This window comes from Sinohyriopsis cumingii, chromosome 2 (genome assembly GCF_028554795.1).
Source record: "Sinohyriopsis cumingii isolate HCF-2022 chromosome 2, ASM2855479v2, whole genome shotgun sequence".
NCBI classification, from domain to species: domain Eukaryota; kingdom Metazoa; phylum Mollusca; class Bivalvia; order Unionida; family Unionidae; genus Sinohyriopsis; species Sinohyriopsis cumingii.
Genome location: NC_142962.1, coordinates 139,030,560 through 139,050,684, shown reverse-complemented (window position 1 = coordinate 139,050,684; position 20,125 = coordinate 139,030,560). Strand labels below are relative to the sequence as shown.

The following is a 20,125-nucleotide window of genomic DNA, read 5'->3' as shown; positions in this document are numbered from 1 at the left end:
ATTTTTAGTAAATTTGTGCAAATTTATGCAAATATGCTATTTGTCTGCAGCTCTGAACAAAATGCCATTGGAAAAGTGACACTCATGCCTCAACAGTTATTAACAGAGCCATTAATGGGAAAGGCAACTCAATTTCACCTTTTCTGGTTTGATTATTAGTGCATAAAGATTACGTATGAATGTCATTTTAACTAATCCAAGTATTAATGCACACCATGAATTAGACATGGACAAATGACAAAATGAATTAACATTACTGATTCTTTTTAATATTTAACACTTGAGGGAACACAAGCAAAGAGTCACATTACCTGGTGGGTGAGATGGCACACCCCAGGGGTCAGATGCTGGAGCAGGATGAGAAGGGGAAGACCAGGGATCTGTGACTGACTTGGATGCAGCTGACTCAGGTCTACTATATGAGGAACCTGTAGAAGTCCAACAATAGTTTGCTATGTAGATAACTGAAATTTCTGTGCAGAAACAGCTGTTTCTTTTTTCAATCAAAATGACCTGGAGCTTTAACTATTTGACCCCAAAACTGATAGGTTTCTGCCTTTGACCAAGTTTTAGACATCCCCAAAGTTTGATCCAGATCCGTGTTTTATAACAACAAAGTTAATGTGCAGAAACCATTCATTTCTTTCAGTAACCTTGATTTTTGACCCCAAAATCAATTGGTGTTTTCCATGTCTTCTTTACCCCATGTGCAAGCCATCCACAAAGTCTGATACCTGTAGATGATGTTGCACTTCAAGTTTTTGACTAAAAACATTGATATGTTCCTCCACACTCCAAGTGCAAGTCATCCAAAAAGTTTGGTAACTGTTGATGGTGGAGAACTTGAACTATTCTGCAGAAACCATGTTTTCTCCTTTCAGTGACCTTGACCATTCAGCTTTTTACCCCAAAACTGACTGGATTCTTCCTTATCCCATGTGCAAGCCATCCAGAAAGTCTGATAACTGTAGATGGTGGGAAATTCAAGTTGTTGTTGTTGTTGTTGTTGTAGGGTTTAACGCCATTTTTCAGCACACAATAGGCTATACATGGTGGCCAGTATTAATGGTGGAGGATGAACCTGGTAAAACCCCAGAAAGAACCAATGACCCATGAGAAGCTACTGGCAAACTTTCTCAAATACCCACATTGACAGATTCCAAGACTCGAACCCACGCAGACAGAGGTGAGATGGCAGTGATTTTTAACGGAGAGCACTTTACACCACTTGGCCACTTGGAGAATTCAAGTTAATGTGTAGAAATGAAATTAATAACAGAGAGACAGATGGATGAAAATCATCTTCACATAATATGCTCTGCCTTATGGCAGGACTTGTACCTGAAGGGCAGACTTGACAGGGTACCAATGTAATGAAAGAACTGCTGTGGAAATGAAACGGAAGACTTAAGGCTCATAAAATCTGGTGGGTTTATTTAAACTGTGAAGAAACTGTTGGCTCAACTAAGCATCAAATCAACAGTTCCCTTAGTTACAGGGTTGTTAATCGAGTTGAACCAAGATATTTTCACTGTATAGATGACTTTGAAAGACTGGTTCTCTAAGTTACATGGTTTGTCAAACAAGTTGAACCCAGTCTTAATGACATAGCTTGTTCTCCAAGCTGAAATCAGATATTCTCACTGTATACTGATCTTCAAAATACACTTCTTCTCTTAGTACATTATTTGTTATCCTTTTTAACCCTGATATTCTGACTGAATACTGAGCTTTTAACTGACAGGATAGTGAATTTCAAATAGGCTGGTTCTCTTAGTTACATGGTTTGTTAACCATGTTTAACTAAGTTATTTTCATAATGAGCTTCATATATACAGGTTCTTCACTGAGTTATAAGGTTTGTTACCCATGTTAATGCCAATTATTCTCATTGTGGTTGCACTTTACAGTTTCATATTTTGTCTTGGGTTTGATGTTTAAAAATAAAATGAATTTCCCAGATCTTCCTGACTGGTTATCCTTGCAGAAAGACCTTGAATATCTTTTGCAATTCATTCATTGCACTTTCAGAAACTGGTATGGCCTTCTCTGGTAAAATTTGTTTTCCCTATTTTGATATCTTTCAAAGTTAGTGTACTTTAGAATATTCCTGGCTGGCTTTTTGAGAACATGGGAGCAGACATTTTGACCAGCAGTGTGCTTAGATATTGCATGATTTCCACAAATACAAGATGTAAAGAAATTTCAGTCATAGTACATGCAAGTAGCAGATGGGTAAGGCAGCATTCTTTCCACTGTGTATGTTGCAAATGCAAACAACTTCACCTTACACTCAATCAGACGTATGTAATATCTGTAGAACGCGATCTAAATAAAGAAAGACTGATTCTCTTAGTTGCATAGTTATGTTAAACCCTGATATTCTCACCATATATTTTGCCTCAAATAGACTGGTTCTGTTAGTTACATGATTCTTGTTATACACTGATATTCTCACTGTATATGAAATTCAAGTAGACTGGTTTTTCTTTCAATAACATGTTTTGTTACTTGTGTTCAGCCCAGCTATTTTTAAATAGGTTCTGGAATCAATGCAGTTTGTTAACCATGTTAAACCCAGATATTCTCACTGCATACATGTACTAAACTTCAGACTGTTTATTTATATATTTTACATGGTTTGTTACACACATTAAACCCATATACTGTATTTTCACTGCATACGTTTTATTTTAGAAAAGACAGGTTCTCTTATTTACATGATTTGTTACCCATCTTAATCCCAGATATTTTCATTGTATTCTTAATATCAATAGACTGGTACTATTATATAGTTAGTTATCTATGATAAACACAGATATTCTCACTATAAACTGAGCTTCAAATGGGTTGATTCTCTTAGTTACATAGTTTGTTACCCATTTAAAACCCAGATATTGACAGTGTACACCGAGCTTCAAATGGGTTCTTTTAGTTACTTTATTTTGTTTCCTGTGTAAAACCTGCATATTCTCACTGTATACTGAACTTCAAAGAGTCTGGTTATCTTAGTTGCATGGTCTGTTGAATGTGCTAAACCCAGATATTCTCCCTGTATACTAATCTCAAATAGACTAGGTCATTTATTTACATGGTTTTTTATCCATGTTAATGTAGAGCTTCATATAGACTGATTCTCTTAGTTATATGGTTTATTAGCGGTCTTAAACACCAGTAAACACTGACATTCTCAGAATCAACTAAGCTTCAAAATAGAGTGTTTTTCTTATTTGCATGGTTTACTGCCCATCTTAAACCTGAATATTCTCATGTATACAGCAATTATTTTTTAAATGTCCAAATTGTGTGCTTAAAATATGATGATGTCACTGTGGTGTTTTGATTTTGTAATCCTGTCAATTGGACATCATAGCATGCATTTAATTTTATAATAAACAGCAATGAACTAATATTGCAAAATAATCTGCATACAACAAGCTCACTTTCATTCATAATGAAAGCTGATACTTTTTTTGTTGTATTTTTTAAACATTGAAATCCAAGTGTAGGAGACTAATTTTCATGTCCCCATAACTTCATTATAAATTAAATTTGGAGTATTTAGCTTTTACTGAAATTTTCATGCATGCTGAATTTCTCTACAAGGCACTGGGTAAAATAACCCGTGTTACCAAGAGAAAATAGCATGCATGTGTGATTTACTTCCCATATATCAATATTAGTTCTTGTAATAGAGAAGGTTTTAATGATACAATTCAATGGATATCAAACACAGTCACTGTCAGTGCCAACTTTTTTTCTTCATAGCAGAGAGATCGACTCGGCATTTCACAAGTTGATTGCTGTTGCATGCTTGCACACAGATTGTTTTAAATTTCCAGAGAATGAATACATTCCATACAATATCATTCAAGACAGAAAGAAGACCCCATTTAAGTTGCTAGAGTTATGAAATCAGGTACAAAAACCCAGATAAAATTGTATTTTCTCTTTTAAATTGTACTACTGAAGCATGCAAGGCATAATTCAAATAAATCCATTCCAGAACCTTCAGGAAATTTTCAAAATATTTGTGGAAATGATTGACATGTGCAAAATGGCATATGATTTCTATAAGTAGTACATGCTGCAATCATTATAGTCACTATTAAGCAAACATTTTACATGACACTTCGATTACCTGGTGGGCCAGGTAAAGGGGTTCCCCAAGGGTCGGCAGCAGGTGAACGATGCACTGAGGTTCCCCAGGGGTCAGTATTTCTCTTCGAGTTAGCCATGTCTAGCAATGTGGCTGGTTGTGAGACCTGAAATACATAAACAGACAATGAAAAGACATGCCCATGAACTCAATAAATCAATGATGATTAACAAATGGTGATAAAATGAAATAACTCTTTGAAACACTTGAGAAGTGTTCCATTAAAACAAAACTGACCTGAAAATGTTTATTATCCATGTTGGCACTAGTGATCACAAAAATCTGCAATGGCAATCAAAATTCATTTCAATAAAATAACAGATTAGGTGACTGAAAAATTGGGAGCTTGTGTTTGTCTTGATGTTGTCAACATCTGCTAGTGTAACATTTTCAATGATGTAAGGGACTAAATATCTCAACCAAGGAAGATGCAGAAATACATACTTTAGCATTAAATTAGGTACGCACATGTATTCTTCGTAATCTGGAATATCTGTACCTGGTGCAAATAGTTCCAAAATTGAATATTTAAGCATGGAAATGTTCCAGAAAAGAACAACTACAACCACCACAAATATTCCATTTCAAGAAAGTTTTCTAACCATTGTCAATTAATACTATATTCAAAAAGGGGAATATTTGCATTTATGCAAATGTGGAAAATTGTTCACACACACACACACACACACACATATATATTAGAATCTGTTCAATTGAGTAAAATGTGTTAAGACATTGAATAAACACTGAGAAAAATATTGTACATTTGGCATATCTGTGATCATACTTCGCGCAGTCATGTCATTGGCAGATTGTTTTCTATATAATGTATATCTGTACTATTTAGCTCCAATAATTCAGTTTTTGAATACTTCTGAATGTGGACAAAAACTTCATTTCTGGTGAACTATGAACAACTTTGCATAAAATAAAGAAAAACAAATTCTTTCATTATTGTAAATATGAGATCATTGCCAAATATTTTCTCTGAAAATGTGTAACACTGTTTTTAATTAAGATACAGTAAATTGCAGGCATTTAAAAAAAAATATGACAAGTACGGAAAATACTGTCAAAAACAATGTTCAATGATGGAATATTTATGATGATCATAGCTTGGCATTTTGAAATATGTCTCTGTATGAATGCTTATATCATGCTTCTGGAATATTTGCACTGGGTGCTATAATATCTTCCAAAGATGGAAGCATACATAGCTCATTATATTTAAACTTCATATAAGCATGAAAAGAAAAAAAATTACAAAGACAGCAATTACAAACAAAAGTTAAAGTTACAGAAAAATCTGTAAATATTCGCTTTTTAGGTGACAGGACAAATTTCTAGTATAAACATGTGTCTTTATATGAAGGGTTTGTACATTCGAGTGTCTTTGTCACTGTTCTGTCATAAAGGTGCTTACTTTTTATGCAAATTTGTTCACATGTGCATCTGTGGACACATTAGGATAGATAAGTAATAGCATATGTACATAATCAACAAGACTGGCTTTGTACCCACCATTTTAATTCATGACAACCATATGTGACTGTGTAATCAAATTTACCTATTTCATAATCTTTGAAATAACTTGTAACAAGATAAGTCAATAAATTAATGATTTATAATCAACTAGAAATTTAAATGTATGAAATTAAAATGATGGTTAAAACAATGAAATCAATGATATAAATCTTATAGAATTAGTTCAACTCACTTTTGAAGGGGTAGTGGATCTTTTCTAAACCATTTTTTTTGTTTGATTTAAGTCCATACAGGGTGGGGCTTTAAGTGATGCAGAACCCATAAGGTGAATGGCCGATATGTGTTATTGTTTTTTAAAAATAAAATGGCATTACTGAATCTCAAAGCTGAATATGCAATGCCTTTCAGCTTACATGCTGGTACAAAGTCAAGATCAACTGTAATCCACTTTTCTGATGGGTTTAACTGTAATAATGGTGTAGGATATAGCTGAACAGATCCAAATAGGGGAAATACCATAGTGCAGCCCTTTTTGGGTGCACAAGATAATTTAGTATTTGTATTTTCAGTCATATTTGGCAATTGCTTATGAAATTCTAGTGTAAACATACACTATACATAAAAATGTATCTGTTATGGAATGTACAAACAGAAAACTGGGACACTCAAAAAACTAAATGTTTTCACATAAACATGAATCCCCTGCCAAATACAGCAAGTGTGGACAATATACAGATATATACTGGTAGAAGGCCAGATAATGGGAGTTAAGAACCCTGCACAGAGATATGCCTCGACAACTAATTCAGGCTGGCCTGTAAAGAATTCAAACCCATAACCCAATGATTACGAGTCTAAGATCATGACTAAGCCACCATGTGCAAGAGGAAATATTACATGAAATATGCAACTTATTATGATGCATCATGTGTTTGTGAAATAAGGTCCATGAAAACTGAGGATATGAGTAATGGATAGATAAAATACAAATGTCATTCAAGCTTTAAATCATGTCACAGTAATCTATGTTTAGTAAGACTGAGGTACTCTTTCTGAGTTTCATAACTGAGGTAACGTGTGGTTCAAGATAATTTGGGTATACGCAAAAATAACTGAAAATGCAAATCACTCAAAAAGTGGACATTAGGTTAGAGTGACCTACTTTTGGTATGTCTGAGTTACTCTTGCTGAGATGAATCTACATACCAATTTTCATAAGTGCTTGTGAAATAGGGTCTAAGATATCATAGGCATAAAGAACAACTGGATGAAAAATACAAAGGTCACTAATGCATACAAGCTAGGTTACAGTGACTATGTTTTTGTGTGGTCATGTCACTCTTCCTGAGATTCATTCAGGATTAGATTTTTGGATGAAGCGATTTCTCTCCCCTGAAATAATTTCTGTAGATACAGTACAGTATTGAGCACCTTTGAAATTCAATAAACTTGAAACTAAAACTACTGTTATGGTAAATCTCCACGCTTTTTATTAAATGTCCCTCCCTACTTCTCTAGACTGTAAACATGGATAAATAACCAAAAATGTTACATTGTACATAATTTAAGTCTTCTTCCTACAAATGCATGTACAAACTCTGGTTTAAAAAAATATCTGAAAATGTCTTTCTAATTGCAATATGTTGTATATTATTGAAATCAGTGGGTATTCGGTAATGAATATAAGATTGATATTGGGAAAAATAATTAAATTTTCATATTAAGCTGAGTTGTCACCTGCTCCCAACACCCACATTTATTCAGATGATACTGAGATGCCTAACAGGGTATAGTATCAAAATATTTTAATTTGTAAACGGTAAAATGAATGCTGTAAAGGATGTAAAATTGCCTGAAAACTGTGTTTGGACTAAATCAATACAGTCCAGGATGACCATGCACCTGTTCATAACATTCATATAGTTCAACGGTACAAATGTGAAAATAGTCTTAAATGATCTGCTGTTACACCTGGGATTTAAACATCAAAAACATCTGGTACAGACAAAAACATAAAATGCAATACCATGTTGAAAACATGGGTAAAATTAAGACTTGGAAGAGACATTTAGAAGTGTGGGGTCTTTACTGCCTCTATTATATTCAGATTAAGTAAAATCTTAATCCTAAGGATTATGTAAAAACTTATCCCAAGGAAGTTAGATTAAAGGGTTATATTATGGAGTACTGAGTAAGTACTCTAAATTATTTTGCTGAAAAAAGAATTTTGAATGCACTCCAACTATTATAGAATATGATGGAGTCCTGAGATAAGTACTCTTAATTATTTTGCTGAAAAAAGAATTTTGAATGCACTCCCAACTATTATAGTATACATGAAAATAATGTGACAATGATCCTTTCAATCTGCATTAAGATGAAGTTTACAACTGTTACCTAATCTCTTTTGGACACAACATAATGTTCAATACTGCACATTGAAGTTCGACAAATTTTCAGATCCATGTAGGCTTGAAGTAAAGGCTATTCCATTTAATTGTACCTAGGGAGGGGGAATGCACTTTGATCTGTATGGGTCAGATTGGAACCTATTTTGTTTGTGTTTGTGTATGTGTGTCCCTGGGACTAGAATTACACAGGGATATACATCTCCTTCTTTGCATTATCAAATTAAATATCACTGTCATGTCAAAAGGGCTTCCAGCCACTTGATGTATCAACTAACCTCAGAGTATCTGATCCGTGTACCAAACTGTTTCTTATTTACAATAATTATAGAAGTATCTTTGCATCTTTAAAGGGCATGAAAATATAGATCTAATTTTGTTTACTTTGTGTGCTACATATTAAATGAAATTGTAATGAAAGTGAGACCTAGCTGATTGAAAATTTTCCTCATCAATCAATGGTAGATACCTTTTTGTTAACCACTTTGCTCCTTTTGTATCTGTAATAAAGGAATAAAACTTGTACTGATATATTCCATTGGCATACAAAATGTAATGATGTTACACATACTTCTGTTAGAATAATTTTTCCATTTTAAAAAGTAACAACTTAACATTCTGCATCATCTGATTTCATTTTGTACGTCTCTTTTCAAACTCAAATTAAGATGTATGCTTGACTTTGCATTGACTAAATTTAAATACAATGTTTTATATTTCCGAAGAGGAAATAAAAATATCTCATTGATCACAAAACTAAATTTCACCTTCAGAACCCTCTTACAAGGTAACAGAGATAGGTAAAAAAAACTTTGAGAATAGGAACCCTGCTGTTACTCTGATTGTCTTTTAATCTCAATTAGTGCTATAGCATATACTGGGGCCCTACTTGCTTATCAAGAGCTTATATAACAATCCAATTGTAATTCTAGTCCCAGGTAACTCTATTTTTTTATACTAGTGGTGGTAACCCTATAGCAAGAGGCACAAGTGGCCCTGGTATGACTCACATGATATACATAAAAGTTGGCCATTTCACTAAGCAGTTTTATGTAGTACAAAAAAAATACAACCCTATTTAAAGTATCTCCCAAGCTTAATATGTTGATTTTGCCTATTTAGTTATACTCTGAAAAACTTCTTTCTAAAGCACACAAAATTGCTCTAACAGCTACCTCTGTGAAGAAAAAAACCCCACCTATACAAGTCAGTCACATCTTTAAACATAAAATAATTCAATATACTACCAAAGTTAACAGCCATATTTTTCAAGACCCAACATGATGCATTCCATATAAAATTAACCTCCATAAAACAAATACCTCTTTATGACAGCCAGTTTTAGTCAGTCCAAAAAGGTGGCTGTCTTGCACAGGTTTCAATGTAATTAATATTCACAGATCTTACTCATAACTAAACTCATCCAAACTCATGATGATATAAACCTACTTACCAAGCTTTATTCAAATCAGATGAAAAATATAGTCTGTATAAATGTAACAACCTCAGCCAGCCTGACACGAGAGATCCTCACTAATGGGTGTAGATCTCTCTGATACAATCTGTCAAAGACCACTGCATAAGCCTACCATAATCACTCACTATAACACTGTAAAAGGAGTCATAAAAAATGTACTGTGCAATAAATGAGTTTGCCTTATACTGGCACAAATTATATAAACAGTATTATTAAATGCCCACCTTATAAACAGAACCATGTTGTACTGAAGTACCTTACTGTAATGGACCAGACAGGGTTAAAACAAAACATGAAATTGCTGGCAGCCAATTTTATACCTGCCTTTTAATCAACTAGCAAAACTGATCATTAAATTAGAAAAGGTTTAACTTTATGGAAGTTATTTCTTTTCTATTGGTGTCACTCATTCATGTGGAGCAAGATATCTGCTGTTATCTTTAGATAGAACGTATTGTGCATGCATTCCACTGATTTTTATCTTACGATACTTTTCAACAAATACCATTTTCATTTATGCATCTTCATTATCAACACCAATGTCAGGACATCTGCTAGAAAATTTCAGAGAATTATTGAAAACAGATCTAATTTTATTTTGTAAATACCAGCAATTTTTATATTTACACTCATCAGCTGAGGTCACATGTGCCTTTCAATACCAACCACAGTTAGCACAAATTTGCTGAAACAAGATAACAATCTTTTGTGATCCCCTTAGTTTCTAAGAAATCAAACTCCTCTACTTCTCAGAAATGATCCTAAAATGCCACAGCTTTAATTTACTTGTCAGTAGTTCATTCACAACATCAAACTAGTGGGACTGTCCTCACTCATAAAGCTTTGGATTCTTGACTGTACTGAAATTAAGCATTCTCAAGCACTTCAGTAAATGAGTCGTAATAAATGAATAGAACTCTGGTATGCTGAATCTTTACAAGAAATGGACTTTTCCCGTAAAATTGATAACCTGAACTGAAGCCATATTTTGGTAAAATTATCCATAGAAACTACAGATTAATTATAGCGTTAAATAGCTCTGTAAAAAGTGGGTACTTTACTCCCCAATTTAGAACTAAGCTATTTGAAATTCAATGGTGTAGTTTGGTAATACTGCAAACCCTCCCAACTCACATGCCCCCAAATCCCCCGAACTTAAATGCCAGACTGAGCCTTAGTCATCAGGACTTTAATCGTACCTTTTTCAATGTGTCAAATGGTTTAGTGACCAAAACAGATTGAATGTGAATGTGTTATCATAAAACATGGTTTGTGCTAATGACACGATCAACACACTGGTAATGTTGGGACTAAATAGTCCAAATCAAATTGTTTTGCATAATTTTAAATGTATTAAATAATTTGCTTACATCCTTTAGTCCATTTATGTCCTTATATTCATCTCTGCTTACAGGACTTGTAATAAAACTGATATAACATCGGGATATTAGCCATTCTTTCAAGTTTGATCAAAATTGGGTCAACAAACACCATTTTGTATGTGTTTAAAAATCAGCCAATCAGATGCAAGGTCACCTCATTAACATGCATATATCTTGCTCATAATAAAACTAAATGAACATCTTGATGATATTTACAAAGTCTGATCAGCATCTGAAAAGAATAGAGACTTTGTAGTGGTGACCAGATAAGCCAAACAAATACATGGTCACTTCTTTAATACGCATGGACTTTGTTCATTATGCAACTCATCTATGATCTTAATATAAAATAATATTCACTCAATTTTCATTTGCCACTTTACCGACTCAATTCTGAGCTGGTAGGATGCGATCGATACTGTTACAGCTGAGTTAATTTTTTTGAAGTGCACCCACATACTAATTTTCAAGAGTGTTAGTGCAATAGAGTCCATGATACTCAAGGCATAACAAACAAATGAATGAAAAAACAAGCGTATGAACAATCAAAATGCTACATTCTCCAAATTTCATCTGTGAGAAAATAATGATTTCAACTACACTGAAGTATCAAACCCCTTTATGACTCTCCAATACCCTTTTACATTTTGACAAAGATACTCTTCTTTTTCTATTAACATTACTATGGTTCTGAATATTGTCCTTCTAAATTGCATTATTACATGATAATTGAAATGACATTCTTACATGTAAATCAAAATGGCACTATTACATGTAAATTGAAATGGCATTATTACATGTAAATTGAAATGTTATTATTACATACAGACTATGGTAACATTCCACACAAGCAGTGGCAAGCATCAGCTGAATTTTCACATCTTCTACTGGTATCAAGAGTAGGAACAACCAAACATTTGTGACTGGAAATTAAGCATTCCTCTTTAAATATTTCACTCATCAAACCAATTTAATGGCTTACCACATATATAGCCAATGAATAGATTTTTATACTTGTTATCCAAATGGTTGCCACAGGACCAATGCCTTAAATCCACACAATTAGCTATATAAGATGCAAGAGCATGTTAATGAGTAAATGTTTTAAGTGCTTGAGACACAAACTTTGTGCAATATGTTGCTGAACTGTACAAGTTCTGTACACCTAAAACTGAAAAGACAATTCAAACCAAAAGAGAAAAAAGGCACTGAAGAATGTGCAGCTGTTGTTCAACCAAGGCAGTGTATCCCCTAGGGGTGCAAGACTGAGAGTCAAAAATCACCTTGGTGTCAAAACTGGGTGTCAGACTGAGTTAAAAACAAACTGTGGTATCAAAACTGGGGGTCAAATTAAAAATTTGGGGGTCTCTGAAGCGCAAATGAGGGTAAAGGGAAACACTGAACCAAGGTGAATAAAGCTATCCCAGATTTAACCATTTTGTGACATAACTATCAAACCAGCCCATGATACAATATATATCATTCATTTAAAATTGGAAGTTTTGTTTTTAAAGAACTATAATTTTAAACTAAATTTTTATCCAACCTTTTTAAAAAGGATAGTTGATATTGTGGCATATCCTGTATGTCCATACATTAACACATCTCCTAAACTGCTGAGAGTTATCACACAAAACTTTGTAGCTATGTGGCAAGTGCATTTTCAGAAATGAAAACTGGGCATTTGGTGTTCTAAAAGAATGAATTTCATTTATTACTTATTAAGAATGTTTGTTTACCTATCACGCATTTAAGAAAAAGGACAATGGGGGAATTTACAAAGAAATATGTTGAGTATATCCTTTATGTTCAACTGACAGAGGCCCCTTAACACCCTGCCTGTCACTTATAGAAGATCAAATAAAATGGACTAGTTACACATTATCCAGTTCTACACAATCATTTTTTTTCAATGATTTGGAAAACCAGTCAAAACATGAATTATGATACAGCTGATCTGGTTACTCAAATGTGTCATTCTGTACTGGTTATCTTATGGGTAGTTGCCTGGTTGAACAACTTTTATGTAGCAAAGTTTACTCATCTGATATTTAAATCATCAAAAGTAATATGTGTGCTGTGTGTCACAGGAGACTGAATGGTCTCGACATGACTCATGATTACATGTCTTAGCTATGATATTTCAGCTTTGATTTTGGATAGTTCAATGAAGGCAGCAGAGGTATTAATATTAGTACTACTCCCATGATATGTCAGCTGACAATGTCAAATTTAGAGAAAATAAAAGGAGGGCAACAGGTACATGATCAAAAATTAAAAAAAAAGGTAATTTAGTTAAGTACACTGATCAACGCCAAAGACAGGACAATTATTCATATTTTAAATATTTTATCTCTTAATATATATTTCAAAACAAAACATTCTGCATAATACTTAAGACTCGAACCAGTCCATTTCTGCTGATGCATCAATGCATCTCTGGAGATTCTGGTAACTCAAGCTAAAAACTGTATGATAGCAAGTGAAGAACCTAAATTAGAACGATAAATAATAAAACTTGTTCTAGCCATTCACATTAATTTTCATTACAGTGATTTTATTTTGCAACCTTTTTTCACTCACCGCTTCATAAGAAGTCACAGATGGTGTTCTATATTGGTATCCGATGTAAAATTTATAGTACCATTCATGTATATTGGACAAAAATGTGACTAGTAAGATACTGCTTGGGATAAGTCAATTTTCCGATGTGACTTGTCTCAGCCAAAATTGCAGGCCCCCCCCACCCCGAGTGGTCTAAAGTGCTCAATATTACAGATCACTGCCAGCTCACAACTGTCTGTGTGGGTTCAAGTCTCCAGTTCGGCCAATGTGGGTATGTGAGAAAGCTTGTCAGTAGCTTCTTGTGGGTTGGTGGTTTTCCTGGGTTCTTCCTCCACCATTTATACTGGCCACCATGTATAGCCTATACTGTGCTGAAAATGGTGTTAAACCCTACAACAACAACAGACAAAATTGCTGAAAAAAATATCTAGCCTGTGGTAACCATCTGCAAGAGGGGTGTCAACTGTGGCTTTAACCCTGGGGTCTCTGAGAAGGCCAAAAATGCAAAAATTGCTATTACAATATTTTCAGATAGTTTCTAACCAAGACTGTTAACATGCAGTCATAGCAAGTAGATGCATCATATACATGACTGACTTTGTATTATGACCCATGGACTGCTGCTGGGGTGAAGGTGGGTTCAAAATATGCAGGGGATGTAAAGCATTGGGAAAATGTGACTGTGAGATATTGCAGTTGCTCTCATTTTCATACATGTGAACCATTTATACAGTTAAACTTATTTGTTTATATCATTAAAATTTACAATTTCTACCTGGAATGAGAAGAACAAAATCAATTTACAAATTTTAAATCAAGGCAACTGCAATCCTGATCGTAACTTTAAAGCAATAGGCTACTCACCTTCAAAATCCTTCGACATGTATGAACATTTGAAATTGCGAAAGTATTCAGATCAAATAAATGTTAAAACTTGAACTTCCCAAATTTTTCAGCACCTTAGATGAAGAATTATAAGACAATAAACACATCATGTCAATATATCCATTATAAACTTAAAAATTTGTTTTTCTCCTAATTTAATCTTTGTAAAATTTGTTATAAAGCATAACATACAAGAATGATGCGTGTTTTTTTCCTGGAACCCATGGATTTTTCAACTTTTCACAACACTGTTAACAATGACTAATTTAGATCAGCAATATAATGCATCACTATGCTGAAAAGTACAGTCTATACAAAGATCCTGAGCTGCCATAGCATAATGTGCCTGCAGACCAGGGTCTATGTTGTTTGTTCTACTGATTACTCCTAAATGCTCTGCACAGACCCAGATCTGCCAGTGCATTATACAAGAGCAGATCTGAATCTATGCAGTATAAATCTTTTTAACTGGAAAATTCTATAAGATCAATTTTACTCAAGTTTTCAGAGGCTGCATCATGAAACATTATTTTCCAGTTTTTAGATTGCAATTTTGACCTTAAAAATTACCATTTGAAAATTAATAAGAAATTTTTGAAAAGTTACAATAAACTTGTTAAATCATTAAAACATTTTTCATTCATTACATTAAATTATCTTTCCGATTACTCAAGTTCCACCTACTGTACAACTTTCACACACTGCATATACTCACTTATAAGAGGGATCAAACTGTATAGACCCAATGCACCAGCAGATCATGTTCTAAACAGCATAGATACTCATCTACTAGTGCATTATGCCATGGTAGATAAGGGTTTATGTTGTTTGCAGTTGGATTTGACTGATACCTGAATATATACCGTATGTACTCGCTTAAAAGTTGTGTCCAACTGCAAACTGCACAGACCTGATCTACCGCCACATAATGTGCCAACAGATCTGGGTCTCTGCAGTTTGTTAGGATTAATTAACATAGACTTCGAAGTGAGTACATATGGAAATCTGTATCTCAAGATAGCACTTTTCCAAATGAGCGTCTAACCCAATATGAATCTAAATAAAATCCAAAAACTTATTCAATTTGGACTCTACAAGAGAGATCTTCATACTCGACAGCGCACTTATATCCATATCTGCTAAAACAAAGGAAAAGTAAAAAGATTTAAAATTTAGTTGAATCTACAATGTGCAAGAATGGACATATGGATGAACACAGAGGTGAAAGTGATCACTTTATTCAGCATCCGCCAAGGTAGGCTCGACAAAAACAAATATGCATTAGACATATTCACTATATTAATCTTATTTTTACATTATGCACATTGGACAGATTATTATCTCAGAGCACTTCAAAGGGAAATAGTTTACAAAAAAAATGAATGATACACTAGGCCAAAGAAATCTTTACTTAAAGTTAATAAAAGTCTGGCAGCAAAAGAAATAATTGGTCTCTATATTTCAATCACATGTAAAACATACATGCATCCTTCTCCCTAGCATTTAAAAAAAGGATTGCCCATGTGTTTATAAAGCTGCCCATGTGTGTGATTTTATCTTCAATCCATATTGATCTCTTCAACAAAAATTATCACAATAAGGAAATTCTGTTGTTAAAAATTATGTGAAGCAAAGGTTTAGATGACCATTCTGAACCAATAGGTGAATCTGTTGTTATCAAGTGATCATAGTAGAAGAAAATGCAATGTGGAAACATCATTATATTAACTTCTTTAAATGGAATAATAACTTGTATTTGTTAACAAGTGTTTTTTTTTTATCAGGCATTACCAAGTATTTTAGCCAATTTCAACATTCTGGACCAACAACATTTTCAAAACATCAAGCGGGGGGGGGGGGGGGGGGGGGGATACACAAAAAATTGTACATGTATAGTAATTTTATGACTGACACACTGTCTCATTAATACATTTGGATCTTGTTCATTAAACAATTAGAGATCTTTATGCTATCACCCCATATTCCAAGTTTTATCAAACTTGAGCAGAAATATGGCCTGGGTGTGGAAACAAGTATGGCCAAGATTACATTATTACCAGGTGCTGTGAATATATTTTATTCACCAAATTCATCAGTGAATCTTGTTCTACGTGTGATCAAAATCAAACTGAATATAGGCATCTGGCCCAGCAACAAGCTCAGCCAATCTGATGTCAAGATCACCTCAGTAATATTCATGGACCTTGATCATTACTGAACTAGTCTGACATCGTAATGATACAAGTCCATACTCTTAAGATGATCCAAATCAAATCAGAAATATGGCTTCCCATGTGGCAAGAAACAACTGTCATATGATGGAAGACAGACAGACAGATGCATGGTGATAACATAAGCTCACCTGATCTTACAGCCAGGTGTGCCACAAAATACATGAGAGGCGTGATTTGTGATCTTGTTTTCACTAATGGCCTTGACCACTGAGGTACAAACCTGACTACTGTATGACAAAGTGTGGCTCTGTGTAATGTTACCAAAATATCCATAGGTGCTAAAAAGTGAATCTGAATATGGAGAAATGCCAATGACTTGCATTATTGCTTGCTGTGACTTTGCTCTCAAGTCAGGAGATACAACTATTAATATGTAATACACTGTCATGATATGTAACAGGTAAAGTTTCATTAATATCACTGGTTCAAAAGTTATATCTGTAAATAAAATGATTTATATTTTCCATGCATTGAACTTGATCAAGAGACAGGCGTCACAACTGTTGTAATTGACGCAATGTCTAGCTACGAAAAACACATGAAATATCGTCAGAGCTTCAAAAGTTACACTTTGGATAAGGGATACAAAGTTATAGAATTACAAATTGCATTTGCATTGACCTTGACACAGGTGTCATGGCTATAGGACATGGCACATGATCTAGTCATGACATGTAACTGGGCAAAGTTTCATTATCTTCAATATCTTCAGTGGTTCAAAGGTTATACTACAGACATTACAAGTCAAAGAATATTTTAAATGTATTAGCATGGACTTTGAGGCAGTGGGTGTGGCTATTGTACATGACACACTGTCTAGTCATGATATATACTTGGTCAACATTTCAGTAAAATATCTTAGTGCAGAAGTTATTTTCCAGGCAAAGATACCAGTGTCTGATATTTGACTTGCAATGACTTTGACATAGAAGTTGGGATAAGATAGTTATTGTAAATCAAATAGAATCAAAGGTAGCTATTGTAAATCAAGTAGAATCAGATCTTGATTTATACTTGGGCAAAGTTTCACCATAATTTCTAACCATTATAAAGTTATGGACCAGAGAACTAAATGTTGATGGATGGACAGACAAAGATGTAACATAATATGCCTGATTTAAGATCGTTGCATAAAATGTGGTATTACCTCCTAAGGTCTAAGGTCAATTTAAATGGAACAGCCCTAAAATTGATACATGGGTAAAAGAATACAAAACTGTACCGAGCAATTCCTACTCGTTTTTTAGCATTTGGCACAAGATCTATATTTTCAACAGCTAATTTGACAATTATCCCCCATTTCAGTCAGATATTTGTTTGTAAGCAATTATCTTTCAACATTCAATGATCAAGGATTTAAAATGTATGTTTCTTCCCATGCAACAATTCTGCACATCTTTTTCACATTTGCTTATAAGTTCCCATACATCTGCATTGAAAGATCAAAGATTTAAAATGCATGTTTGTTCCAAGCAACAATTTTGCACAACAGGCATACCATAACATGCATTCTACAACTCTTTACACATCAGCTATTGATTATGTTGCATAAATTTAAGAATACTGAAGCGGTTCTGTTCAGGAGCTAGTAATGTGCAGCATTGGTTAAAGTTATATGAATTTAATGGAATGAAGTAAGGAAGCAAGGGCAATATAGTTTTGTAGATGCAATTAGTAAGACAGCACTCTATGACCAAACTCCAAGACACACACAGTGCTAGACAAATTCTATGATTGGTTTCCCAGATGTCTCCAGAACAATTAGTACATATATCGAACACAACAAAACTTTTGGTTTGGTATTTTGTGGTACTCAAATAGAAGCAGATAATTTTCCTAATTGTGAAAGAATTATTATGAAAATGAAAATTGTAGTTTTCATTTTTGTTTAAATGTCATCATTTATAGCAAGTATAAATAAATTTATCATGCTAAATAAAAATGTAAATATAAACAATAATCTTAAAAGAAATAAAATGAATCTAACACCAAAAGTCCTTTACCTTTCTAGCATAGATTTACATGGACTTTCTATGGAAAAGCTTTCATCTAACTTTACTTATAAATTACATTATGTAATTATATTAATTATGTAATCATTTTTTGGGGTCACCATCATTTATTCAAATTTGAATGACATGTTTAAAAAAACACTCTTTTCACTATCCAGTTAATGTGCGTGCAAATAATTATTTTTCACAAATATCTAGTCAAGAGAATTATTATCTATTGTACATACTGATGTGTTTGCCATGTTTAATTCTGGTCAAAAGTGATCTAGGTAAACTAATGTACATCAAATCCTTGCTCTCAAACTAAAGGTAACTTATATAATTAAAGTTTGGTAGTTTTTTAAATTATAAATAAAGAATACTGGCTGCAGCTCTGGTGTTTATTTTCTTCTTCTTTTGTTTAAGTATACCACTGGAGATAAGCGTGAACAAAGGTCTAGTTGTGTTAGTTGCACTTGTTCAATTATCTTTTTCTATAAGAATGATATTCCCCCTTTCCATGTACAAATCCAATGAATCAAAACAATGGTGATGGTAGACAGAATCCATAAACCTCAGTGCTGAAAATATGAGGCCTCCACAGGAAAGGAAGTACCGTTTGATTCCTAATGTAGCAGATATTGAGAGTCAAATTATTCTGGCCCTCTCTGTATACTAGTTCACATGTAGAATTTTTTTAGGTATGGTGACAGAATGGCAAGAACACTGAGAACCCTCAGGGAAATACACATTTTCAGATCTGGTTACCTGCCAGTTTCTGACCCTCTCAACCAGTGGAAAGATACATAAACTGAATGGGAAGAAAGCTCTCTTCTTAAAATTTCAAGGTTTGTTTGATGATAATCCGTTCTATGACCTATGGTCAACTACATGTAGAACATTATTGAGTTTACTGCATTCAAACTTAAACATTTTTCATCCTCAGCTTAAAAAATGTACCTGGTGTATGGATGTTATCTATTACTGAAAATTATTACCAAGTTTTGAAAATATGGTGTCCATAAACCTGGAGTGTCCAGATATTTTTTTCATTTAGTGTGTGTGTGTGCATGGTTGCATGATTTGGATTTTGAAGGTAGCTTTAACAATTTTGCAGTCATATCACTACGATGTCTGCAGTGTGGCAGTTTATAGTGATGTCTAGCACTGGGGCATCATGCCGCAGACATGTAGTATGATGCCCCACCAAGTCATATTATCCTGACACCAGGCTGACCAGTCTGAACACTCACCTCTTGATTCTGAGAGTCAAGTGAGGCAGCTGCAAGTACCATTTTTTTAATAAGTCTTTGTTATGACTGTGTTGGGGTTTGAACCTGCAACCGCATGCATCCAGAAGTGGATGCTCTTACCACTTAGGCCACCAAAATGGTCTTTCAATTAATTAATGAAATTGAAAGAAGGGATAATTAAATGATGGAACATGTTGCTTTATGTTTTTTCTGACTTTGTAAAATTAGTTTCAATCAAATGATCTGAAGCAAGGAAATGAGCCTGAGCAGAATACATGAATTGTGT

At 33.9% G+C, this 20,125-nt stretch overlaps 1 protein-coding gene across 3 annotated transcripts in view; it reads right to left on the bottom strand.

Moving 5' to 3' along the window:
• Positions 1–20,125, bottom strand: part of LOC149805927 (epsin-2-like) — a 112,168-nt gene that overhangs the window by 39,904 nt on the left and 52,139 nt on the right. For 2 of the 3 annotated variants that reach the window (XM_089950709.1, XM_089950710.1), the window contains 2 exons: positions 4,142–4,265; positions 312–428 (listed from right to left, as the gene is read on the bottom strand). In XM_089950709.1, coding sequence (XP_089806835.1) covers positions 312–428; positions 4,142–4,265 — 241 coding nt within the window. The remainder of the gene's footprint in view (positions 1–311; positions 429–4,141; positions 4,266–20,125) is intronic. The other variant, XM_089950711.1, reaches the window with a different exon arrangement.